This window comes from Aureobasidium pullulans (assembly GCF_000721785.1).
Source record: "Aureobasidium pullulans EXF-150 unplaced genomic scaffold scaffold_11, whole genome shotgun sequence".
NCBI classification, from domain to species: Eukaryota; Fungi; Ascomycota; class Dothideomycetes; order Dothideales; family Saccotheciaceae; genus Aureobasidium; species Aureobasidium pullulans.
Genome location: NW_021941031.1, coordinates 59,068 through 83,503, shown reverse-complemented (window position 1 = coordinate 83,503; position 24,436 = coordinate 59,068). Strand labels below are relative to the sequence as shown.

The 24,436-nt window shown below is 50.8% G+C and overlaps 12 protein-coding genes across 12 annotated transcripts; 8 read left to right on the top strand and 4 right to left on the bottom strand.

Moving 5' to 3' along the window:
* Positions 1–279: 279 nt before the first annotated feature.
* M438DRAFT_356033 (TBCC-domain-containing protein) lies at positions 280–1,600 on the top strand (the record flags this gene model as incomplete). Its single annotated transcript, XM_029907076.1, has 3 exons — positions 280–367; positions 439–599; positions 662–1,600. The coding sequence occupies 3 exons, from the start codon at positions 280–282 to the stop codon at positions 1,598–1,600; spliced, it is 1,188 nt and encodes a 395-aa protein (XP_029759511.1).
* A 563-nt stretch (positions 1,601–2,163) lies between these two features.
* Positions 2,164–2,613, top strand: M438DRAFT_356032 (uncharacterized protein; the record flags this gene model as incomplete). The annotated part of the gene is made up of 2 exons (XM_029907075.1): positions 2,164–2,477; positions 2,559–2,613. The coding sequence occupies 2 exons, from the start codon at positions 2,164–2,166 to the stop codon at positions 2,611–2,613; spliced, it is 369 nt and encodes a 122-aa protein (XP_029759510.1).
* Positions 2,614–3,097: 484 nt separating this feature from the next.
* M438DRAFT_356031 (uncharacterized protein) lies at positions 3,098–3,625 on the bottom strand (the record flags this gene model as incomplete). The annotated part of the gene is made up of 2 exons (XM_029907074.1): positions 3,098–3,409; positions 3,518–3,625. 2 exons carry the CDS (start codon positions 3,623–3,625, stop codon positions 3,098–3,100), a joined length of 420 nt encoding a protein of 139 aa, XP_029759509.1.
* A 729-nt stretch (positions 3,626–4,354) lies between these two features.
* On the bottom strand, positions 4,355–5,727 carry M438DRAFT_346281 (uncharacterized protein). The gene has a single exon (XM_029905635.1). The coding sequence runs from the start codon at positions 5,373–5,375 to the stop codon at positions 4,533–4,535; it is 843 nt and encodes a 280-aa protein (XP_029759508.1). The 5' UTR covers positions 5,376–5,727; the 3' UTR covers positions 4,355–4,532.
* Positions 5,728–6,911: 1,184 nt separating this feature from the next.
* On the bottom strand, positions 6,912–9,167 carry M438DRAFT_275510 (uncharacterized protein; the record flags this gene model as incomplete). The annotated part of the gene is made up of 1 exon (XM_029900788.1): positions 6,912–9,167. One exon carries the CDS (start codon positions 9,165–9,167, stop codon positions 6,912–6,914), a length of 2,256 nt encoding a protein of 751 aa, XP_029759507.1.
* A 1,396-nt stretch (positions 9,168–10,563) lies between these two features.
* On the top strand, positions 10,564–12,616 carry M438DRAFT_346279 (uncharacterized protein). The gene has a single exon (XM_029905634.1). It carries the CDS (start codon positions 10,838–10,840, stop codon positions 12,329–12,331), a length of 1,494 nt encoding a protein of 497 aa, XP_029759506.1. The 5' UTR covers positions 10,564–10,837; the 3' UTR covers positions 12,332–12,616.
* M438DRAFT_275880 (uncharacterized protein) lies at positions 12,611–12,820 on the bottom strand (the record flags this gene model as incomplete). Its single annotated transcript, XM_029900816.1, has 1 exon — positions 12,611–12,820. The coding sequence occupies one exon, from the start codon at positions 12,818–12,820 to the stop codon at positions 12,611–12,613; it is 210 nt and encodes a 69-aa protein (XP_029759505.1).
* A 214-nt stretch (positions 12,821–13,034) lies between these two features.
* On the top strand, positions 13,035–14,592 carry M438DRAFT_320307 (uncharacterized protein). Its single transcript, XM_029902872.1, has 3 exons — positions 13,035–13,447; positions 13,695–13,871; positions 13,942–14,592. The coding sequence occupies exons 1-3, from the start codon at positions 13,118–13,120 to the stop codon at positions 14,287–14,289; spliced, it is 855 nt and encodes a 284-aa protein (XP_029759504.1). The 5' UTR covers positions 13,035–13,117; the 3' UTR covers positions 14,290–14,592.
* Positions 14,593–15,042: 450 nt separating this feature from the next.
* Positions 15,043–18,243, top strand: M438DRAFT_30628 (uncharacterized protein). The gene is made up of 2 exons (XM_029902256.1): positions 15,043–15,109; positions 15,160–18,243. The coding sequence occupies exon 2, from the start codon at positions 15,284–15,286 to the stop codon at positions 18,014–18,016; it is 2,733 nt and encodes a 910-aa protein (XP_029759503.1). The 5' UTR covers positions 15,043–15,109; positions 15,160–15,283; the 3' UTR covers positions 18,017–18,243.
* A 227-nt stretch (positions 18,244–18,470) lies between these two features.
* M438DRAFT_275530 (uncharacterized protein) lies at positions 18,471–19,604 on the top strand (the record flags this gene model as incomplete). The annotated part of the gene is made up of 3 exons (XM_029900792.1): positions 18,471–18,697; positions 18,750–18,879; positions 18,936–19,604. The coding sequence occupies 3 exons, from the start codon at positions 18,471–18,473 to the stop codon at positions 19,602–19,604; spliced, it is 1,026 nt and encodes a 341-aa protein (XP_029759502.1).
* A 71-nt stretch (positions 19,605–19,675) lies between these two features.
* Positions 19,676–20,437, top strand: M438DRAFT_30608 (uncharacterized protein). Its single transcript, XM_029902248.1, has one exon. The coding sequence runs from the start codon at positions 19,818–19,820 to the stop codon at positions 20,298–20,300; it is 483 nt and encodes a 160-aa protein (XP_029759501.1). The 5' UTR covers positions 19,676–19,817; the 3' UTR covers positions 20,301–20,437.
* A 985-nt stretch (positions 20,438–21,422) lies between these two features.
* On the top strand, positions 21,423–24,410 carry M438DRAFT_335933 (uncharacterized protein; the record flags this gene model as incomplete). The annotated part of the gene is made up of 1 exon (XM_029903847.1): positions 21,423–24,410. The coding sequence occupies one exon, from the start codon at positions 21,423–21,425 to the stop codon at positions 24,408–24,410; it is 2,988 nt and encodes a 995-aa protein (XP_029759500.1).
* Between the last annotated feature and the right edge of the window lie 26 nt (positions 24,411–24,436).

Genomic DNA, 24,436 nt, shown 5'->3' with positions numbered 1-24,436 from the left:
ATGCCACACCGCTCCCACGAGGCTCTGCGGAGGTTTCATCTGGTTAAACTCTGATCGACTTTACCGCGGGGTTTTGTTCGACCAAGACATCGAGTACTACTCTACACATCAGGACTGGTGACATCAGGATTCAGCTGCTGTGTTGATGTGCCGTGCGACAAGACATTACACTCATATCTCTCACTCTTATCTCTCTTGGGCGCCTGCACTTTTCTCCTCCCATCTGTTCTTTCTGACCACCCTCCGTCTCACAGACAAGCCCCCTATCACATTTCCTATATGACTGCCATTGCCGTAATTCAACCATCGAGACTTGAGATGAGTGAACAAGAACGGTTCTTTCGGTACTTCCGGACCGAAGTGGCTGGTACGTGTCTGCTATCTTACATCGCGATTAAGATGAATGTCCTTTACTGACCAAGACACCTTGATATGTAGCACTGCAAGAGCAGATGCATATCATCCAGGACCATGGTACTTCCGGCGGCGAGCGAGCAGATGCCATTGATCACTGTCTGGCTGGTATGTCCAGACTCTCCAACGACGTGAAAGACATTTCTGGTTCCCTTCCAGCACATGATCAGAGAACATACAGCGAGGTTGGTCATCTCAAGAAGTGCAACCACGAAACATCTGGAGCTAAGATGATTATGCAATACAGGCGATCAAGGCATTATCAGACAAATTGCAAAAGACACGAGCTCAAGCAGCACCCAAACCAAAGTTCTCTTTCAAGAAGAAAAATGCCTCAGCAATTTCCATCAACGACGCGGCAGAACTAGCAGCAAAAAGACGTCTACTTCAACCGAACAGCAATTTCTCCTCCAACGCCTCTTCCTTTGCAACAACACCATTAACAATGCCCCAAACACCTGCCAACGGACCAGTCGAGACCGAAAGCGACAACAACCGCACCGATGAGCACACTACCATAACCGAGGGTATTCGCAAAATGTCCTTCTCCAAAGCCACAAAGATCAACATCTCAAATCACAACAACATCCACATCATGCTGCCTTCCTCCGCCACACACGCAACTTCCGGAACCTCTGGCACTGTCACCAACGTCCGCAATTCTGTCATTGATATGAGTATCTCGTCGACCTCCGCATTTGCAACACTGACTCTCAAGAACATCAAAGAATCTCTGATTGTATGTGGTCATGTGGATGGCGCTGTTCACATCACTGGAGTCAAGGACTCGGTTCTGGTGGTAGCGACGAGACAATTCCGAATGCATGAGAGTAAGAACGTCAGGGTGTATATGCTCTGTAAGAGCAGACCCATCATTGAGGATTGTGAGGGTATTGAGTTTGCGGAATTACCTGGGTGTTATGTGAGTTTGCTTCCTTGTTACATTCGACCGCTTGGTGAAAAGAAGACCCAAGCTAACGAGGGAAAACAGGCTACCGAGAAAGATGCAGAGATTCAGAACTTGTATGATCAAGTTGATGATTTCAAGTGGCTCAAGGCAGAGCACAGTCCGAATTGGAGCGTACTGGACAAGGACAATTACATCAAAGACGAGGTGTGGAAGGACATCGTACCCGGCAGTCCCAAAAGTGGTGTCGATGATATCCTCAAGGCTGTTGGAGTATAAGAGCACAACCTAGGGAATTTGCGTTCCTCTTTTTCCACGCACTAATACCCGAATTCCACAACACGAAATCTGTTATCAGTCTCTCGCTCCCTTTCACCATTATCGGAATCTTTTCGCATCGTGGTGGTTCTTTCCCTTCCCAGCGTTGAGTTTTCGCCGCTTACCCTTTCCCATAGCGATCACGACCGTCTTGTCTTTCCCATAGCGATTGCTGTTACACAATTCCGCGCACAACCTCAACCGAAAATACCAAAAACAAATTTCCGATATCGTCACTTTCACAGAACAACTCTGCGACTACAAGTATCCTGTCTTTTCTCCTGCGAATTGCTGGTTTTGGTTTATATCAATTTCCTCGGTTTTCGAATTCCCCTGTTTTGGAGCATTTTCGTTGGATTTGTGACCCTGTCTTTTTTGACCATCATCACCACTATCGATCTTGCCATTTCTGGTTTCACCAACCTTCAGCGATCTTCGACATCATCGATCCTCCAACGATTACCTCGCACCTCGCTTTTCATCAACATCAACTTTCCCTGAAACCTTCTCTCCAACACACAACCATGTCCTCCCCCACCCCCTCCCAAACCCCCTACAAACTCATCTTCTTCACCCCTCCCACCTCCCTCTCAGCCTGCAAAAGCGCAATCTTCTCCACATCCCTCTGCGGTGCATTCCCCCTGCCAAACCGTCCCGACACCATCGGTTACAAAAACGTATGCTGGGAAACCACAGGAACTGGCCAATTCATCCCCGGTGAGGACAGTACTCCTGATATCGGGGAAAGAGGGAAGTTGGAAGTGCTGGAGGAGGTTAGGGTCGAGGTTCAGGTTAGAGGGAGGGAGAATGTTGCGGTTGTTGTCGAGGCTTTGAAGAAGTGAGTTTGTTTTGACTTCTTGTTCTTTTTTTTTTTGCTTTTTCTTTTTTGATATATGGACGTTACTGATGTTTGCTGCAGGGCTCATCCTTATGAGGTTCCTGTGTATGAGGTTTACAAGATGGAGGACTTTTGAGAGGGTCGGAGTTGAGTTCTAGAGGTGGAGATCGGACTAAGAACGATATTGATGAGCGACGGGACATCGACATCGACATCGGAGCATGACGATGTGTTGCTAAAAGAGATGGAGCATGATGCTACAGAAGGAACACACGGGCATTCGTGAAAAGCCTCTTACATGAGCTGGGCGGATGGAAAGAGTCATCTACACTGCGTCGAGACGAGTGTGGTATCTTGGGACTACTATTTTGTGTTGTGGAGAATACAATTGTATCACGGTCTGGAGTTGGAATAGCTTTTTGAAGACAACAGTGTTGTCATGTTGATATATTGAGCAACACCGGCTCATTATTGTACAGCTACTCGAACCAGGAGTGATACACTTCCAATAACCCAATCCCCCAAACGCCATGCAAGAACAAAAGAGAAATAGTCATCATCATAGGAGAAAAGAGGCTCCGGTCCCCAATCGACACCCGCATGCCCATTCAGTCACCTCTCTACTCGTCCTGAACATCATCCTCAGCGTCGTCCTCAGCTGTGAAGATCTTAAAACACAGGAAGCTCTCCGCCATGTTGTCAAAGTTCTTGGTTGTCTTGCTCAAGTCGGGAACACCTGGCTTGACAACACCTCCGAAGTATGGTGCAGCGTCATTGCAGTGGCCAGTGTAGAGAGAACATCTGGAGCCGGCATCCGGACCGAAGGAAGTGACTTGCTTGGTGAGGTTGGCAGGTAGGTCGACGCAGGTGTTGATGGGAAGAGTGAACTCTTGGCATGTGCCGGTGAAGTTAGCACCTGTGCAGGCGAGGGCCTGGAACAACAATGTCAGCAAGGAGTCTGGATGGATATGACATCGCCGAGGTTGCAATATGATGCTACAATCGGAGCGATGGTGTAAGGAAGAGGTGCAATGACTTACGTATCCGGGTGTGTCACGGGTGACGGGCATGGTGGAGAAGGAAGGCTTGGTAGGGAAAGCAGCGGTAGATGCTACGAAGAGCGAGAAGATGGATGTGATGAAGTGCATGGTGAGTCGAGATGGTTGTGTTGATGAAGCCTTTGTGGTATTCGATATTCTTCCGATTGTATGCTCTAATGATTTCAGCTGATGATGAATTCAGTATCCGATGATGAGCAAGGAATTGATTGATGCTTTCGATAATTCAGAATGTTGTTGTGATGAGAATCAAGAACAGCGGACAGCCTTCTCGTTTTGTTTGCAAAGCAGCAGGTCGTGCAAGGTAGGAAGCAATAGCATCACATGGCATCGTCATAGCTCCCCATGAGTAGTTCCTTCCCCTTCAGAGGAACAAAGAATGATCAACATAGCAGGTGCATCCTGTCCCCTGCCCATCACAACCTCTTTCAAGCATTGATCTGCAAATTGTACCTGCCTCGTCGTTTCACAATTCATCCGCCAAGCGTGTCATTCCTCTGAGGGTTCATCTCCATTTACGACTCCTTGAATTGCTCTTTACTTTGATGAGATGTCCAATTTGCAAAGGACGCAAGGGGGTTTGAACAGAGATGAAGGAGGTCGAGAAAGCAGCGAGAAGAAACCGACTTGGCGACACGCGTGTTGGTTGTTTTTGAAAGCTGCGTGGAGAAGCTTGAGATCAGCGCTCTCACCAGCCACCTCCACGAGTCAATCAACTCCGAAACACTATTCTTGTTGTGGCAGTTCTTAACGTCCGCCCATGACGATGAGTGTGCTTTGTATGACATCGTCCGACGGGTCGACGGGTGAGTTCAAATGGTCACAAGAATCATGCTTCGGCCGAGAGCGAACGACTTGCAGGACTCGGTGAGTTGATGATCGTTGTATTCGTGGTTCGTTGCATAAGGTCTATATACCATATTGACGAACTCCGTGGAAATTGTGCAACACCCTTAATCCATACCATAAAGTCGTGAAAAGTAGAAAAGGGAAATGATCAAGTCTTGACATCCTTGCTCTTGACTGCATCTCTCCATTCCTTGAACTCGGCATAGCTCAAGTCTACCTTCTTACCCTCGTATGTGACCAGCTCCAGATTTGACAGTTTTCTCCATTCGTCCTTTCTACCTGACCAGCCGGCCTTGCGCAGCAAACTCACAAGAGCCTCTTCCTTTGTCCAGCCCTGCTCTTTGGCAACATCAGGCAGATATGTGGCACCGAGCTTTTGACCATGATGGGTGAAGCTGATACGGATACCGTGCTTACCAATCTCCCAGGCCATGATGTCGCGAGTAGGAGAGCTGAAGTTGGTGAGCAGTGTCACACAGCATTGCAGTTGCGATAGTTGTGAGGGAGCTATGGGTGGGAAACGATGGTCTTCGAAGGCGGCCGTCAAAGCATATTCGTGTAGACCTTTCTCGAGAGGTAGAGGCTTGAAGGTGCCGATGCAGCCGCGAAGAGCTTTGCTACCGTTGCGAGACGAGATGGTGTTCCAGGTTACGAAGAGTGGGTATGGATCGTTGGGGTCGACAGCGGAGTGAGAGGAGAGGGATGTGCGGCTTGAGGATGTCGAGGCTTGTGTGGAGGTCGACTTCGACGTGGACTTTGACGTCAGGCTCGAAGACGACGAGTTCGAGGTGGGTGTGACGGAGCTGAGGAGACGGGAAATGGCAGGCGCACGCGATGTGGACTCTCCGTCGGCGTCCTCTGGGTCATCCTCTTGAATCCCAACATGCTCAGTCCAGAGTTCTTCGAGCTGCGGCAAAGGGAGTGGCTTTCTACCCTCGAAACTGGCGACAAGCGATTCGAAGCAAAAGGCGCAGTGAGCTTGGGTAGCCATGACTGTACTTGGGTCTGTTGCCTTGAGTAGTGAAGCCGGTAGAGACGCGAAAGAACAGCAGTTGTGAATGTGACAAAACAGGTGACTGAGTCGAGCTGCAAACAAAGGGTCAAGCAAGATATCAAAAGGTGGACGTCACTGAAAGAGGAAGACGAGTGTCGTCAAACTGACGCGGCCAGGGAAGAGGCGACACGAAGGAAGAGGGGAATAGATAGCACAAGGCTGGAGCCGACACTGGGCTTTCTCTGTCTTGTTTCTAGAGGCACTGCTTGGGTATGAGATGTGGTCCTGCTGAGCACCGGTATCGTTGCAATATGTGTGTTTGCTTGAATGCCGATTGAGACGAGTGAGCACGTGGAGTGAGGCAGCTCTCTATCCACACAGGTCACCCATGTCACCGCTGATGCAACAAGGGTCCAAGCGCCCGATTGGAGAGCATTATATGCATGTCTTTTCATAATGTTTATGCAAAGTTCATGCTGCTGATGGTACGACCCTGTCGAGAATATGATACTGACTTCCAAAGGCACTATAGTCCACAACCAACGATCATGGACAGTCATGCTATGTAAAGATATGTCCCAGTATCGATCACTGGTTGTCCTTGTAAAGTTGGTTCGCCTCGCTCCAAGCCAAGTCTTGCATGATCTTTTCTGTGATTTAAGCTGATGGTCCCACGAGAGCTGGCGTAGCATCAGCGTTGACCACCAATGCAGGCATGTTTACAACGTGGCTGGTTCGATATCTACTCAGAAGGTAATATTGGCATGACAATGAGAGGCTAGAGTATCAAAAGTAAGTCGTTGTTCATGGTTCAGAGGGTCAAAAAGCGGGTTGAATCACAAGAAGGACAAGTCAAGCTGCACCAGCAATGATGAAATTTCATATACAGATGGTAGCTGTGCGCCTTCCATCCGTGCAGTTAGCTACTTACAGACATAAACCTCGTTCACGCATAGCAGTCAATTCTCGACAGGATGCGCCGTATGCAGAAAGAACATAGCAAGTACTAAACAGAGATAGATCAAAAGGAAGGTGAGAGTATTTCTTCTTTCTTCCGAGTTGAGTTCGAATGCAGTACCAACACAAGAACACGAAGCAGAGAGAATGAAGAACGGAAAAGAAGGTTCAAGAAGAGGAAAACGTAACTTGAAAAGAACACCCGAGAAAGAAGAAAGAAGAAAAACCCGCAAAAAAGTGTCAAAGATTGCACCTTGATCCATCCCATCTCTGCCATCTTCTTCTAGCAGACCTTTTCCTCTCCACCCCATCACCGAAGAAAGTCTGCTATGAAGAAAAAAACACCACTTCCACCCTTTGCAAATGTTCCTCAATAAAAACACCCGGTTACCGATCTCGAAAGCGCCTCGTTTCCAAAGGGAGAAAAACAACAGACTCAAAGACTCCTAACAGGCTCCTTCCTCCTCCCATTCCATTTCTCATGTGTAGAATATTCGAGTGTTTTTCGCGTGTTTGTATGATAAGTCATTGTTGGGAGAAGTCCAAATGTATCCGTAGCGGTTCATTGGCACCAATCTATCGATGCCTATGATCATGCGAACCGTGCCCGAAATCTGCTTCCGCCCTCTTGGACTCCTTTCTGACCTTCACCGCAAACTCGGCCACTAGACTAATGTGGTCAGAGGGATGGTAAATGTGAGGGAATCCAGGTACGCGGCTGAGGTATTGCTTGTCGATTTCTCCGAGGAGACCGGTGACGTTCAAGGCGTTGGTCGAATACCAGATGTAGTCGATGCAGCCCACAAAGGTAGGTGTGTAGTTGGTGAACTCGAGCTCACCAATGTGAGAGTATGAGGACTTGAGACTGAAAGGATGGGTCATACCCTCCTTTGTGAAGTTACCATACTTGCGGCCGGCCAAATCGTCATGCGAAGATGAGAGCGAGCCATGTGCCAACAAATCGTACACACCACTTTCGGAAGTACTGTTGAAATCACCACAGATGATCAGCGGGATATCAGTGTTGGACGCGTATTCTTGCGAAGGTGCAGGTGGTGCTTTCTCGACAGGTTCTTCATCCACTTCATCGCCATTGGCGTAGCGGAAGAGCTCCTTGTCTTTGAGTGCGGGCCACTTGGCGTAGTCTCTGCTCAGACGATTAAGCTGCTCTAACAGAATAGCAACTTGAACGACCTTGACATCCTTGAATTGAGGGTCCCAGAACAAGTGAAGATTGACCACCATCTGTCGGGCACCAGTTTGACGGCTCTCCAAGAAGGCTACAGTAGCAATGTCGTCACGAGTCATGACACGGTTGAAGATGTCGTGCTCGCCCTTCATATCAGGACGGTTGATAGCTGTGCGTCCAAACTCAACAACCTGCTTGTCAAGCAGAATGTACTTAGTGTTGTTGTAGAAAGTGGCGCAGCCATCGACCAGTTTGGCATTCTTCTCCGACATCGTGTGGGCGCGTGACTTTTGCCAGAACATTCCCCTGTAGTCGTCGCGGGCAAGTTCAGGACGGAAGTATTCGTTGAAGCTTTCAGCGTCGATCTCTTGCAGACAAATGATGTCGGCTCGGCGTTGTCTGATCTCTCCCAGAAGAACCTCTCTGCGGTTCTCCCAGAGTAGAGCGTGTGAGGGCGCGTAACCGTATTGAGCTTCAGTCGTGTATTTGTCGCAGAGAATGTTGTGACTGTAAACCATGAACCGTTCTTGCTCGCCGGCAGGAGCCTCGTCGAGGACAATCCAGTCACGCTCGTTCGGCGGTTCCGGGCCTTGGGCGTGCTCACGTAGGGTGCGGATGAGTTCTCCAGTACCTGACTCGGCGATGATATCCATGATGTTTTCGTTCAGAGGATTACCTTCGAGTCCGAGAACCTCCAGCTGATAAAGGTAGCCCAACTCGCTAGGCAGATCCACGAGTTTGTTGTCGATGAGAAGAAGCGTACGAAGGTTGGTCAACATACCAATCTCTGGCGGGATGACCTCGAGGGCATTTTGTGAAAGGTCGAGGAAGGTGAGTCGGCGTAGCAAACCGATGTCGGGCACCAGCCAGTTGAGCTTGTTCTGGTTAACGTAGAGCTTTTCGAGGAAGTAGTATTTGAATAGTCCGTTCGCGAGAGCACGCAGACCCTGACCACCAAAGTCAAGGGCAGTAAAAGGGTGCTTCTCATCGTGATAGGGCATTCTCCTCCCACGCTCCTCCTTGTTCTCCTCGGTCTTCCTAGCACCGGGCCCCAATTGGGCAATTGCCTGCCGACTGGCAACATGTGCATTTCTGGCGTAGTGGTGGGGTTGTGCAGCGTCACGCGAAGCTTGGGCCAGGCGCAGCTGCTCCTGCCAATGTTCACTGGTAGGCTTGCTGAGTTGGCTGTGGGTGCTAAGCGGAGTCTGGCTCTGCATGTGACTGGGAGTGAAGTGCGGCGTTGAGCTGGAGAGATTGTGCGAGTGAGAAGCGAAGGCATCGTGGTGTTGCTGGTGTTGGGTGTGATGGGGTTGCTGCTGCTGATGAGAGTGGGCTTGATTTTGGTGGTGTGTCTGCAAATTCTGCTGCGACTGCTGTTGCTGGCCGAATTGCTTGGTCATATTCATGTGCATCTGAAAGCGCTGGTGACTTTGGCCGTTTAGGATGCCATGTTGATTAAACATGTTAAAGGCGGGCGAATTGGCGCCGGGGGAGCGGTTGGGTGAAGGCGTGTCTTGAGTATGGAAAGGGATGCGCTGCGAGGTGGTAATGGGCGAGCCGTGACGAGTCTGAAGCTGACGCTGCGACTGTGGTTGGTAGAAATACTGGCCGGCTCCTTGGAACCGAAAGGCACCATCGGCCATCTAGGAATGGAGGGAGGCGGTGACGAGAGACGGGCGACGGCTTCTTCTTTTCTTCAACATTGAACCAATCCGACGTGTCAAAGGGCCAGCCGCTGCTGGATTGGCTGGCGGGAGCGGCGGCGGTGATATCTGCGGGGGTTGCGCTGTCGAGAGAGCTTCGCGACGTGTTCAGGCCGAGTACGAGTAGTGCAAGGCGGGAGAGGGTCGGGTCGGGGGTCGGCGCCAGTCACTCTTGTGTGTAGGGACAGCTGTCAGTGGCGGTATAAGCGACAGTGTCGTGGGTGGATAGCGAGCGATGGCGATGTTTGATAATGCGAGGCCAAGTACGTGCTGTGCTGGAGGACGACGATGTCAGTCTTCAGCCTCTTAGTCACAGACTGCTGGCTCGTACGACACTGTCTGAGTCGAACAAGAGCTTGCCAAGGTACAGAAAAGGGGAAACGACTTACCGCTACCACTCAATGCTCGTCGGGAAGAATACTACACGTCGTCGCTGAATGGAGGTCGTGGATGACGGGGGAGTCTTCGCGGTGCTTGCTCAGGCCAGCTGCGTGGGAGATGTGGTCCGCCAAGACTTGAACAAGACATACAAGTTGCAGCTAGCTATTCGCAGCTTTTCGTCTTCCAAATACTTGATTTGTCGATTGTGAAGACAAGGATTAGAATGAACAGGCCAGTCGACAGCGCTGAAGCATTGTGTTAATCTAGGTATCCATATAGGTACCGTCCATTGAACCTGCCCTATAGCCCGTGATCTTCTCCCTCCAAGAACAATAGACTGCTCCTCCAGTCGCTTTCTGTCCTCTTATCATGTACGAACACACGGAAACACTTCAAGTTGCACAAGTTCAACCTTCCGAAACCTGCACACAAGCTACACTGCCCATGTTCCTGTTTCATCGATGTGTCGCTATCAATTGCAGACAGCAGCGAGACGAAGCTGTCTTCAAAATCACTACCGTGTCGGATCCTACAGCCACTATTTAGCTCGGCCCGCAGCCATAGACAAGAGACAGCGGCTTCGCAATCCCGGTTCCTGCAAGGGCCATCTCCGCCAGATCTCAATCTCGAGACAGGCAGCCCCAACTCAGTTGCGACGACCAGTCGAAGCATGAGTGAGAGGAGAGGCTGAAGGGAGCAAAGGCCCATGGCCCCTTTGATTTTAACCATGGCATCTTTCCCAAACGCGGGGCTGAACAAGCGTCCCAGATGAGAGGGGTCATGCGATGTATACCCTAAGCGACAGCGAACCTTTTTTTCCCATCAGGAACGCGACAAGTATATAGCTATGTGGTCGTGTCTCTTTCTGTCTCAGATGAGCCTGGTTGTTGTACCTCTGCCGCCCTGACCTACGCGTCCTTTCGACTCGCAGCGTCTCACAAAGTCCCTGGCTGGTCTCTCCGCACGCTCTGTCGCCTTGCTGATTCTGTTTGATGCGGACATCAGGACAGCCAGCCACTTCGATAAAAGGTACTTCTTGCAAGTTGCAGGTCTTCAAACACATTATTGCTTCATCCTCCAACGGCCTTCTATCTTATCGAAACGGTGTCTTTCGGCCTGCTCTCTCAGAGGACACTCACTCCGCAGCGAGCCCGTGCACAGTGCTCGAGCGTTCGAGCTTCACGAGTCGTTGTGGGTCTTGACTTTCCCAATCCAATCTGAGTGCCGTGATGGATGGCTTCGCCTATTTTCATTACCATGCGCCCAGACACCATGGTACTGCCAATCGCCAGTCACCGCGTACTTCTTCTGGCCATGTGAATACTTCTCCCCATCCTTCATCACCCTCCTCGCCTTCCGCTTCTCTTCCATCCTCGCCTCCGACATCTCCGCTCTCGCTATCTCGATCGACCTCACCTTTTCGCAAGTCACGTCGTAGAGCACCCTCCGCCTCGACGACAGGTTCAGACCCTCTTTTCAGTCTCTACAGGAAGGACTCGGCCTCGTCAGATCAGACGACAAAGCCCAGAGACATGGACACAGCGACGATTCGCGAACAACGCCAAGGTACGAGTGGCAGTATTTCTTCGGCCGCCTCGAACTCGTCACACAACCTCCTCGCCAACCCTTTCGAACTACGCTATGGACGCCGCTACCTGCGCGACGTACAATACCCTCTACCTTGCGATCTCTCGGAAATTCAACGCCAATCACTACGAACACTGCTAGGCGTAACAATCCTCGGCAAACCGTCATGCGTCCCCAATGTCGCAAAAGATGTACCTAAAAGAGTCTTGGAAATGGGGTGTGGAAGTGCTTTCTGGACAGGCAGTTGCCATGAGTGGTTTACTAGTCTGGGACATCCGAACGTCGAGTTCACAGGACTGGACTTTGCACCACTGGCACCGGATCTTCGCCGACAGGGTGTTAACTGGAAATTTGTACAACACGACTTTCGACGATACCCTTGGCCCTTCGAGAACAACTCATTCGACTACATTATGTTAAAGGATTTATCTCTGACAGTACCAATGGGTGTAGAGAGTCAGCGATTCGTGGACGAGACCTTGCGCATCCTAGCGCCCAAAGGCACATTGGAAATATGGGAATCAGACCATGTATTACGTTGCCTGCTACCACAACCGCCACCACCTAGAGGGATGACAGCAGAGGAAGATAAAACCTCGCGAGAAACAAAAACCTATCTCATTTCGCCCGCCACTCCCTTCGCACCAGCACAAAACCGGTACATCGCCGACTCCAACACTTGGATCCACGCCGCTCTGGATAAGCTGAACTTGCCCTCTTCACCATGCACACGCATGGCCGAAATTCTGTTCTCAGAGACTTCTCTCGAGGACGTGACGTCCCGCCGCATCGCCATCCCTCTAGGCCAAATGCGTTGGGAAAAAGACCCCGAGGGCAAACTGATCCGTTCAGGAAGTAGCGGCAACCTCTTCAACCTCTCTCCAAAGGGGAAATCCAAAGTCGGCGAGCCCATGCTCACGGATGATCAAGCTGCCATCCGGTCCACAGCGCTCCTCACAGTGATTCAGAAAGTCGAGTCATTGGAGCCGCTGCTTAAGGAAGCTAGCGGAAAAAATGCGGAGGAGTGGACGAGATGGTGGTCTAGTATGATGACTTCATTGCTGGATCAGGAGAATAGCGGTGGTGGCAGTGAGGTTTTGGAAATTGGGGCTTGGTGGGCTACTAAATGCGAGTGATCGTAAGGTCATTGGAAGTCGAAGAAACCGGTATTTCTCTTCTTCATTGCTTTTCGTATCGCTGTTTCAATGCTCGGTAGCGCTTGAGGTAATACCTGCGCTGAAGGTCAGCAAAGGATTGGTCTTTATTTGTACATGCGACTGGATTTTTTATGTAAATATGCATGTGGACTGCCTTTCGAGCCAGGAGAAGAACGGAAACAACAGCACGTTCTTTCATCTCGAGTCATAGGCAGATAGCTTCATAACACACCCACTGGATGGGAATTGGTTACAAACTTACAATGCTTCTATCTCCTTCTTCACGTATTCTGCACTTTCTATCCCCTTTTTGATTTCTGCTTCTGAAGTGAGATTTGCTTTGCTGGAAAAGGCTTTGTGCAGGCGAGGGCGGAAGTAATCGTAGCCTAGAGGGTATTCGCGGCCGAGATAGAGGAGTTCTTTGTAGATGCGGATGACTTGATAGCGTAATTGTGTTTGTGAAGTCATGATTCCAAGTTATAACGATATCGAGGAAATTGTCTGGGAGTTCAATGATGTCAATGATTGAGAGATAGAGAGCAAGAGCTGTGGTATGCAGTTGAAAGAAGAACCAACAACGGCAATGCAGTGGGTTGCAAAACCATGACGCCTTCGTGTTTGCATCCCGTGGATTTGCGGGGATGGGTGGATGCTTTCACCATGCACCTCGGCAATCCTTCCCGAATCCTCGAGGGCTGGTGGGTTCGATGTTTATTTCCACCAAGGTCGCTGGCTCATTACACCTTTCCCTCGCTCGTACTCACCATGCGCCCTTCTCTCCGACCACTCGTGGTTACGCCATTTGCTCACTCGCGAGCTACTCAGTTTGCATATACATCGATTCGCCAACGCTCCACCGCAGCCGCAGCAACCGAATCATTGAGCCCACGATGGCTGGCGGATGTCAAGCAGCGATTGGGCAAATGCATGACTTTTGGCATGAAGCCTGAGCAGGTTGTTCGTGCAAGTGCCGTGTTGGAGACGGTAGCAAGAGACTGGAGGGAATTGGTTGCAGGCAGTGAAGGGTTCTTGACTGGAGAGGACAGGAGGGGGTTTTATCGGCATGCGGTCGTTTGGGGTGAAATGGATAGTATGGTGAGTGCTTGATTGTGCTATTTTGGAGCAGAAGGAAGGGAGGGAAATATACAAGGAGTTAAAATGGGTCTGAAGAGAGGTTCTTTGACGAGCTCTATCTGAGCACGACTTTGGCCTGGAAGGAAGGCATCATGCAATACTACAGCGATGACAGAGGACGTGAAAAACGCGAGAGATTAGAGTCAAGGGCTAATGATTGCAGGGGTGAGCAGTAAACCGCGCGATCATCCACGACAAACGCTGAAAGAAGACCAGCCATGTGAACAATGTGATGTATAATCGTTATGCAGAGTCCGCTCGCGTCAACTGGACAAGGAACTTTGCTGTGGATATTGATCCCAAGCACCGAAAAGAATGGACTGAACTCATGACACCAAAGAGTCTGGGATTGATCCTCCGGTCGATCACAACTAACTACAAGTTTGTATGTGCAAACACTCTTTGTCGAAAGCAGATGATGCTTGTTACTGTACTGATGCGATCGGAATCTACAGCCAATGAAGTGGCCGGATCACATTTCGGTTTACCATAAACTCGCTTCCGAACCTACGGCCGAAACAGACTCGTTCATCTTGGACGTCGTCATTATGTCTGAACTGCAGCAACGGCCTGCTGCTCGTTGTGTGGAAGACATAGTGGTGTATGATTATCAGGCAGGGAAGAAGGCGCCTCTACTGCCATTCATGGTAGACGCATTCCGCAAGACGTGGAAGTTGCAGGAGGAAGCCAAGAGAGTGAACAGCGAAAAGGTGAGAGGGCTGCTCAAGGAGGTCAGAGCGCTTGAACAAGAGACCTGGGATAGAGAAGATGCTGTAGAGGATATGGGTGTTGCAGGGCAATGATAGCATGTGATGCTATATAGGCACAGGGCACACTGATAGATGATACAACCATGTCTGATAAGACTAGACAGAATGGACTCGTTCAGATGCCGGCATGTCAGAGGTTGCTAGCCGGGATAGATAGCTGATAGACGAGATCAACAAGCCAGACGCCGCCACAATTGCGGAGGTGAGTCCCGAGAACTGGCCAGATATATATTGCACATGCCCCGCAGTCTGAGGATCATGATATAGTCGTTGATGACAATACCAAAGAGGCTTCAGGCACGCCGAGTATGAATCTCATGACAAAAGAATGCGAGGTCCAAGTCTGGTAAGTTTTTCAGCTGAGGAAAGAGCAAGCCGATTGGCGTCGGGGAGAAGCGTGAGCGGCATGAGGGATCGACAACGCCAGTCCATGACTTGATTCAAAACTCTTGCAGGCATCCTTGAATGTGCATGCAGCAGTTGCGCGCTTCTTGCGGCGTGCGTGTTGCTCGTGCTTTGCTTGGTCACACGAGCTGGTTATAGATGTGTCAATATATGCAGACAGTGATACGGTGAGCATGAGGGGAAGCAAAAACCGGTACAAAGCTGTTTGTGAAGGTCTTGGAGCGTCGAGTGGAAGGAACAAGCTCTTTCTGCAACAAAGCCAACAGCCATGACGGACGCTTAGCTTTGGGCCTAAAAGCAACCTAGTTTGTCAAGAAAAATCAGCGGTGACCAAGAGGTTGGTCTGCTTGAGAAACAAGTGTCGCACGTGATCGGTAGCATAGCGGGCCTTTCATAACTGGCAGTTAGCGGCTGGTGGCTCTGGCTCTTACGCATTGCGAGCGAGCCCGTTTGTTCCCCTAGAAGCCGCCGGCTTGCCATCTTTTGACATTTGCATAGCATTTTCTCTCCGCCACCACCTTCATTCAACACCGGCATATATCCCTATCCGTTCTCGTCTCTGTAGCCCCGCGTCCGAATCGCCGGGCTCTGTTGTACGAGAAAACACGCTGGCGGCGCGCTGATGCCGCCAAAGGCCAAGCAAAAGAATACCGCAAATCGTCATGAGAGCGGACTGGCCAAAGGTGCCCCTGGGAAGCGCATCACCAAGCAGCGATCCAACAATCACCTCCCGAGCACCAATGGTCAGGCTGCTCACTCGATCCCTGCCACCACCACCGACGGCCTAAATGACCACGACACGGCCGACGACTCGCCCGCTTCGCTGCCCGACGACGACATGGTTGCCGCTACCACCGCAAGCAGCACCCCGCCCGTTACAGCTGCTCCCTCCGAGTCTTCGCGTCGCGTGTCCGATGCCACCGCCTACAGCTCCGCCGTCAATACCTCCAAGCTCGTGGGCCGCTCGGCCAGCAGCAGTTTCTCCATGGCAATGACCATCCTCAGCGCTTGTCCGCTGTCTGATGCCATTGCCATTCTGATCCTGCTGATGTCGCTTCCTCCGGCACTCATCATGCTTATACACAGTCTCTTCGCCTCTCTCACCTTCGTTCCTCCTACCGCTGGTGTCTCGTTGAGCTCATGGAACGGGATGCCTCCTCTTGGAGACTGGTTCCATGGCTCGGCCAGTGGTGGACCTTCGCTCTTTACCATTCTTTTCTCGGACGGCATCATGTCTGTGGTGTACCTGGCGAGCTCTTACTGGTTGCAAAACATTTACTTAGACCTCGGCCAAGCCGTCGTAGCCATTTCTCTCAGCGGTGCCACCGCAGCAAAAGACGGCTCTGCCAATAGCGTCGCTGCTTGCAGTATGCTCGTTGTTTTTTCTCATTTTCTCCGCTACAACAAAATCCATCTCATCAGCTTGGAATACCTGCGCTCGCTGTTACAAAATCTCGGCATCGGCCAACATTGGAACCCCATCTCTTCAGCAGACTTCTCTTCCTCTCCTTACGTCGCATACGGCTGGTATCGCGCCATCCTCGGTTGTCACATCCTGGCTCAAGGCGTGCTTACTCTTGGTCGTCGTTACCTGCACAGCTACTCTAACCAGTCCCGTGCCAGCGCGAACAAAAAACAAGATCCGGAAGCAGCATCGTATGGAGACGGACCCAAGTCATCGACGAGTCCTGGCGATTCAGGTCAGGAACCTGCCGGAGGTCTGGGCTCTGACGGTCGACCTCCTGGGCCGTCTTCAGCGATGCGCGATGGCAATCAACGTATCATAACAAGTAAAAAGAAGAAAAAGCACGCGACCCAAGTGCGCAGTCGGCAACCGCTATGGGCGGCTATAGCCAGTACAAAAGTAACCTTTTTGAAAGAGATGGAACAGAAACAAGCTTCCGAAGACCAAGCAGAGGCTTCCGCTCACGACACGACCAACGAAAACCAACTTCTCCCACGTATTTCTACCGAAGACCGCATCTCCATTGTTGATATCCGTCCAGCCGACATATTATTCCGTGCCCATCTTCCGTCCTTCTCCGCCACCTCCAGACCGAAGCTCGATCCGAATGCGCCCATCAGTGCGGGTATTGACAAGTCAAAGCCTTTCTTTGTTCGCATGAATGGTGCAGATTGGGGATCGACCAAGATTAGTGAGGAAGGAGAAGGAGCGGACACAGTGTGGCATGGTGAGATATTCGGCTTGACCCCCTTGACTAACTACAGCTGCGAACTGGTCAATATGTCTGACCATAGCGTTTTGTGTACAACCAGCCTTGTCACTCTCCCTGCACCCAGTACCGAACAGACGTCGATTGTCACTGCTTCTCCTCAGCCGCAATCTCTTCGCCCACTATCGCCCATCTCAACCTTGAAGCAATCTATCGCCGCTGCCGAAATGAAGCGCGAGGATGCTCGCAATAAGCTCAAGCGTGCTCGTCGTGATCACAAGAATGCCGCCTCTGCTGTACGCAAGGAAATCGATCAGCTCAATGCAAAGGTTGCTTCTAGTGGAGGTCAGGACGAGCGCCAGCGACAAAGAATACTTCAATTGACTCAGCATTTGCGCCAAGCCAACGAAGCCACAACTGCTCTCAAGGAAGAGACTGATGCCCTGGGCGAGATTCCTCAAGCCGAACTTCGCGAGTACAACGAAAAGAAGCGCGCTTGGCAGGCTGCCTGTGACAAGAAATCTGCTGCCATGGCCGATCTCGAAGCTGCCAAAACTCAAGCTCAGCGCGAAATTGCTCAAGTCACGTCCGAGTTGACTTCGGCTGCTCAAAAACGCGAACGACTCAGCACTCGCAAAGGAAAGCTGACGGAGCAACTGGACCGCTTGACGAACCAGAAGAACGCCGACATGAGCGCTAGACAAAAGCATGAGCAGGAGCGAGCCAATCGTGTTTCCGAGTACCAGCGCCAGGAAGCAAATCTGTTGTACTGGACACAGCAAAGCAACAAGGATGCCGAAGACTGCACTTTGCGAGCCAACGAGTTTTTCACTCAAATAGAATACCTCACAAACGTTGTCGCTCATCAGCAACAAACTCTCTCTGGACCTCCCACTCCCGAAGGCACTCTTCCCGGCACAAACGGACCTCCTAGTCGCCAACCCACTGCATTCGACTTTAACATGTTTGGTGGTGGCTTTGGGCAAGGATTTGGAGGACTGAGCAATGGCGGCGTGACTCAAGTCAGAGGACGCAGTAGCTCGATGCTCTCGGGTTACAGTGGCTTCACAGACGACGATCTCGACACGTTGGCTGGAGCTGAGAGTGCACAGAACGAGGCGCTGTTGTTGGAGAATGACAAGGGCAAGGGCAGGTTGGCTAGTCCCATCGGTAGCAAGTAACATTGGTCATAGTAAATTTTGGAAGAAAAAGCTTGTGCCTGTTCTCATGAATTGCTTGCGTGTCTATGTACACGGCGTATGGGTGCACGTGTGAGATATAGGAGAGGTTGTCGTGTTGGATGATTAAAGGGCGGGCAGATTCGAGCTTTGATGCACGCTAGAGCGTCATTTCGGCGGCATCGATCTGGATGAGGGGCGTCCTGCTGGCTGCTCTTTTGAGGACACTTTGACTGGGGGCAGCCAAAGCCAAACTGCCCCTACAAACAAAATAATCCACCCGACTCACTACCCAACCTTCTTCCTCCCCTCCCCGCCCTTTTGCCATCATCCCCATCCTTGACTCGAAGCATCCGGGTCTCGATTCAGACACTCCTTTGTTGATTTTACAGCTCGACAACAAGTCACCTCCTTTTCACATAGCCGACACCAGCGACAGCTACCCCAGTACTTCACAATGGCCTCAATCACCCAAGACCCCAAGTACGACCACTACGACTTCCCCACCGTTTCCAACACCAACCAGAGCGGACACCCCGGCCACACCACACCGGAGCAGGATGCCCAAGTTCACCAGCTCCGCGCCTCGCTCGAGCAGGCCGGCTTCCACGAGCGCCTCGACACCCTGACCATGCTCCGTTTCCTGCGCGCCAGAAAGTTCAACGTCGAGCACGCCAAGCAGATGTACGTCTTGCCGACTTGCGATGCATGAATTGCGCTGACAGGAACACCACAGGTTCGTCGACTGCGAGAAGTGGAGAAAGGACTTTGGCGGTGGTGTCGACCACCTCCTGCAGACTTTCGAGTACAAGGAGAAGGAGCAGGTCTTCAAGTACTACCCTCAATACTACCACAAGACCGACAAGGTACGCACGGCTCAAGATGGAAGAGAATCAAAGACAGCGGACTGACAGCATTGCAGGACGGTCGTCCCCTTTACATCGAACAGCTCGGCAAGATCGACCTCACCGCCATGTACAAGATCACCTCCGAGGAGCGCATGTTGCAGAACTTGGTCGTCGAATACGAGAAGGTCGCCGACCCTCGTCTGCCCGCCTGCTCGCGCAAGGCCAACCACCTCCTCGAAACATCCTGCACCATCATGGACTTGAAGGGCGTCGGCCTCACAAACATTAGCAGTGTTTACGGCTACGTGCAAAAGGCCTCTGGCATTTCGCAAAACTACTACCCCGAGCGCATGGGCAAGCTCTACATCATCAACGCTCCCTGGGGCTTCTCATCAGTCTTCAGCATGGTCAAGAAGTTCCTCGACCCCGTCACTGTCGCAAAGATCCACGTCCTCGGCGGTGGATACACCAAGGAACTGCTCGCTCAGATTCCCAAGGAGAACCTTCCCAAGCAGTTCGGCGGTTCTTGCAGTTGCCCTCACGGCTGTGAGTTGTCCGACGCTGGCCCATGGCAAGACGCCCAGTGGGTCAAGCCCGCTGCCTGGGAGAAGAAGGCTGGCGACAATGTCATCGAGAACACCGATGCCACCATCAGCCACGGTCTTCCTGGTGACGCTCCCGCTGGTGTCACCGCCGGCACCGCCCCTCAAGGCCACACCCACGGTGTCCCCGCCCCGCAATAGTTTTGCTCCAGCGGCTCATCATTTGTCTAAAACAAAAACTTTATTTTCGTAATATTGGTGCCAGTGTGTTTTTCCTTTCCTAGGGGTTCTCTTTTTTATATCTTGGGGTTCGCGTTTGTTCAGATATGGGCTTCCCTTTGTTAATCCTAGAGAAGCCAAAGAGAAATACCATTGGGGAGACTGAAAGAGATTCAAAGCGTATACAGTGAAAAAATGTCACAAGGAAAGACGGAATTTTTCTTAGTAGTGTCCATTTTGCAGTCTTGTTTTGTGATATTTTCGAACTGGTCTGGAGGGAGGCAGGAACGATTGGTGCACGGACACAAGGCTTCAACCTCGTTCGTCTGCCAGCTTGCCATCGAACTGCTTTCTTTCCATTTGCTTTTCAGGAAATCGGTGCATGCTTCTTTCGAAATGATTCTACCAGCCTTGCGGAACCTTCTTGATGTATGCAAATCATCATCGCTTCGACTACCCCCGACTTCGCGTCTCTTCTCAATCCGCCATGTCAATTGCGACTCCACAGAAGATGCCATTGCACTGAAAGAGGCGAAACGCAAAGCCAGGAACGTCAGAAAAAATGAGAACCGAACACTCCAGCTTCTCACAGATCCGGACTATTACGAGCGATACTACGAGCGCCAATCTGACCATTTTCGCAAATGGTACCAAAAGCCGAAGTCCGCGAAAGAATAAGGGTGAAACATAAACTCGACCGACTGCGAAAACTCGCCGAGGATCCTCATTATAATCTAAAAAAGATGATCTTCCGCTGGTGTTATCGCTATCCTTGGGTCTGCGAGGAGCTCGACTGGAAGTCCCATGTGCCCGTCAGTTCGGAACAAAGGATTTCCAGGCTGTGCACTGGATGTGGCTGTCGACGGACGGGAGGGCAGAGGTTGTGGTTCCGTCGCAAGTATGATCCAGATCTCTACGACTGTTTCACTTGCTTCTTGGGTACGGATCCGGTTCAGGCGTTGCCTCGAGGCTGTGAGGATATTAGAACCATTATGGAACTGCCAGTGCGGAAGGGAGTACTTGATGCGCAGGGTTTTACGTCCAAATCGTCGTCTGGAGACACCGCGAAAGACTCGAAAGAGAGCGAACCTTGAGCTTCTGCAACCGTGGTAGGATTCCACTCGAACGATGCCATGACTGATATGTCGAATTCCTACAAAGACTCATCACTCACACTCCTCGACCCTGAACCATGTCACTGATTGGAGCGGAGACTTCGGTTGGTGTGTACTCACTGTGTGGTGTGCCGTCCACATAGGTTCCAGCAGTCGAAAGGCGTGATCTACCCGAGGAACAGACATTTTTTCTAGGGCCATTCCCATATATCCATGGACCAGCATACATTTATCCAGGCTCCATGCGAGGCTTATTACGCAGGCCTCGTTACATCAGTCTTCTTGAATGGCTGCTTTGCTCGGTCTGATCGAGGTTGAAATTAGCAAATGATTGCTCAAAGATTGTGTTTGTATAAACGAACAAGTCAAGATCGCCCGGGTGATGGCACGGGTTCCGACATGTAGATTTATCGGAACATTCGGGATTTTGTATCCATTCGTTTACCGCATCACGTCTCTAAGCGTGGAATACCTTGCTCTTCACCTAAAGCGTCAGCTTGGAAATCAGATCATCGCGAGTCTCGACACCTACCCAAACGCAAACACTCATTGTCAGTCTGATTCCAAGATCTCTGTATCCGCAGCGCGTACGGAATCCGCACTACACGATTATACTTTGCCCTTTCTAACCTTTCCGTACATCAGCGATAAATTCGCGAGTCGCCTGCCAGAGCGGTACTACATCATGTTCACGCAAAGCTCGTACTCCGACTACAAGAGGTCGACGACGTATCTCATATATTGGCTGTCCCAAGCGTCGAACACTGTCATCGAATGTCTCCCGAACACGCAGCAAGACGACTCTGTCGCCGAAGTCAATACGACAGGTCAAGTGTCATGCAAAGAGCTGATCACCATGACGAAACGTGTCGCTGCCAATCTCCATGAGGAGGTCCCTTCCACAATCTTTCGACTGTTCCGCTCTGTCATCAAGGCACGCTCAGAAGCATATGAGATGTTCCGAGAGTTGGCAGCTACTCACGCAGATGAGAAGATGGAAGAGAGCAATATCTCTCACAAACACTTTATCGACAGACTGGACGAGGCCTTCGCTATCCTTGGAGGAGAAGCCTGGATGGCAAAGCAGCGAGCCGGTGATGAGGAGGTCGAAGATCGGGAGACTATCGAGCGCATCATCTTCACCAATCCTTTCTCCGCACTCATAACAGAACTCTCGGCCGACGATCCAAGCGATTGTGACGACGACCAACTTCTACAGTCGTCCAGATCCCGCGCCAAGAAGACATTTGGGAAAGGCAAACGAGGTCAGAAGAGGAAGCAGAAGACTAAGTCAACCCCAACGACCATCAGCGAAGGGATCGATCTGAAAGACATACCCTTGGAAAGTTTTCGCATCCTTGATGGACCCGAGGACCTGATCACAGACTACTACATCGCTGTCACATACATTATCGACGAATGGCAGAAACTTCGTGCATTCATCCACGATCAATGGTATTTTGTGACTCACAAGGACCTAAACAGCGCCATTGCAGGCACTTTGTCGTGTTTGGCTATCGGGATGGTTCGAAGGACGATGGCAACTATTTTCATCGAATTCCCCAGAGAGCAAGACACTTATGAAAGTATCATGCAGACCTTTACCAGAGGCGATTTCAAGAAAGGTTTTTGCACATCTGTGCTCTCTCCTGATCCAGACGACAAACATGTTGACGTCGCAGAAGCAATCTCGATGTATGCTTATCAAGATCTCCATGATTTTCTTCTGGATTACCAGAAGAATCGTAATGGGAAACCGACAAAACGCATGCAAGCTCATCTTTCAGACTGGGATCCAAAACTTGACCTCTCTCAAGTTGATAAGAAAGCCCGAATTGCATGGCGTCGTAGTTTCACGATCAATTGGCTGTATGATTTGGTCAACGTGCACTCTCACAACGTACGTCAGTCTCCTTACATCAAGGTCGAAGGTGTTGCGCTTGAGGCGATACCGTGGTCATCTCAACACAGCTCATTCGCGTGTGGTCAACTCCTGGGTGTCGAAGAATTCGCAGGTGCCATTACCACCCTGGCAATGCAAAAGCCTGGTACCAACCTTGTGGCTAAGATAGCAATGTGGCTTGTCTTCCAACTGCAATGTATTGTCGATGCAACCACTGTCTCGAGAGGATGGTCGTTCATGATGTCAAATCAGCTTCTTGAGCCGTCATGTCCAAGTTACTCCCCCAGGCAAGATATTGATGTCTTTCTAGGAGAGACCACAGAAATCTTCGAGGGATTTCACTGGGGAGCACGATTGAGCTTAATCAACCTTGAAAAGGATGCTGTGGAGTTCGGCAACCCTGCCAGGTATAGTTCTGCACGACATGGGCTTGACCATTTTTCCACGTACATTCGAATTTGGCTTGGAGCTTCAAAACATGTGTTGTCCTGGAGTGGCGTGCCTTCAAGATTTGCGGAGCATGATTCTAATGGACTCTGGAATTATTCACCGTTTCTTTGCGGCACTGGTCTTATGGAAGCGTTAGAGATCACATACCGCGGCACTATGATCACCTGGGACAAAATGTCCGAGCCTATTGGCTTGCTGCATCTTTATAACATGGCATCACAGAAAGGATACCTAACCAATCAGAAGACGATCTTCAATGATCTCACGACGTTATTTGCGGATTCGTTTTTCGATCAAGGAATCATCCCTACCAGGAGGTTCGACCAAGCATGGCGGCATAGGACGCAGGACGTTCACACTCGCCCCCTCAGGATGCAACGTTCAGAGGCTGCGAGAGCAGCGAGATGCGGCAGAGATTTTCATTCAACCCTCAGCTTGGATCACAACCTCTACTTTCGCCGAAGATCGAACCTACTCTTGTACCGTGAAGCCGATTGGGACCCTGAGCGTATTCCAGAGAGTTCCATGGAGCCTCGTACGGCACTGGGTCGCGTCCGTATACATCAGACCAAACGAGTGGTGGACATCGAAACCGGTGCGATGACTTACGAAAAAACCGAGCTCATCAAGCGTGCCATCGCACAAGGCGCGACGATCGACTCCCTGTCGACTTTCCGCAAACATTACTCGACTTCATGTGGAGATAAAGGAGCTACCGAGATTCAGCCATCGGGATCAGACCTGAACACAAGAACTTGGTCCTCTAGCACCAGAAAGTTTGGCGACGCGAGCAATGGTGGACAAACGCCCTCTGGTCTAGAACTTCTAGAGATAATCTCTGTTGATATTGAACGAGATATCAGTGGCTGTCGGCCAGTCACAGGCTTGAATTACCTGTGGATAACCTCAATGATGCTGGAAGTTTACGTTGAATGGGAACGAGATCTGAAAAGTGCTCGCAATCCTCTTCACATGCGGGTATTCGGAAAGCCCCAACAGCAAGGTATAGACCTGAGAGCAACACTCACGCGTTTCGTCCTCGAGGAAAGGCCAGGCTATGAAGAATGCTTAAAGGTTCTAGCCGAGGTGATTGGCAGAATAGGTTCCAGCCGTTTAGAGTTCATATGCTGGCAAAAGACGAGCATCATGCAAGGCTTGACTTGCTGTGGTCGCATTGAGAGGGATTCGCATAAAAAGGTCGCAGAGCAAACTGGAATAGAGAAGGCCAAGGATAAGACTAATAAAGACGAGAAGACCGGAGAGAAGACTAAGGGCATGATGGGTGGAGATGATGACACTGGAGATGGTACAGAGAGATGAGACGGCTTGCGAAGCGAAGAGAAGGA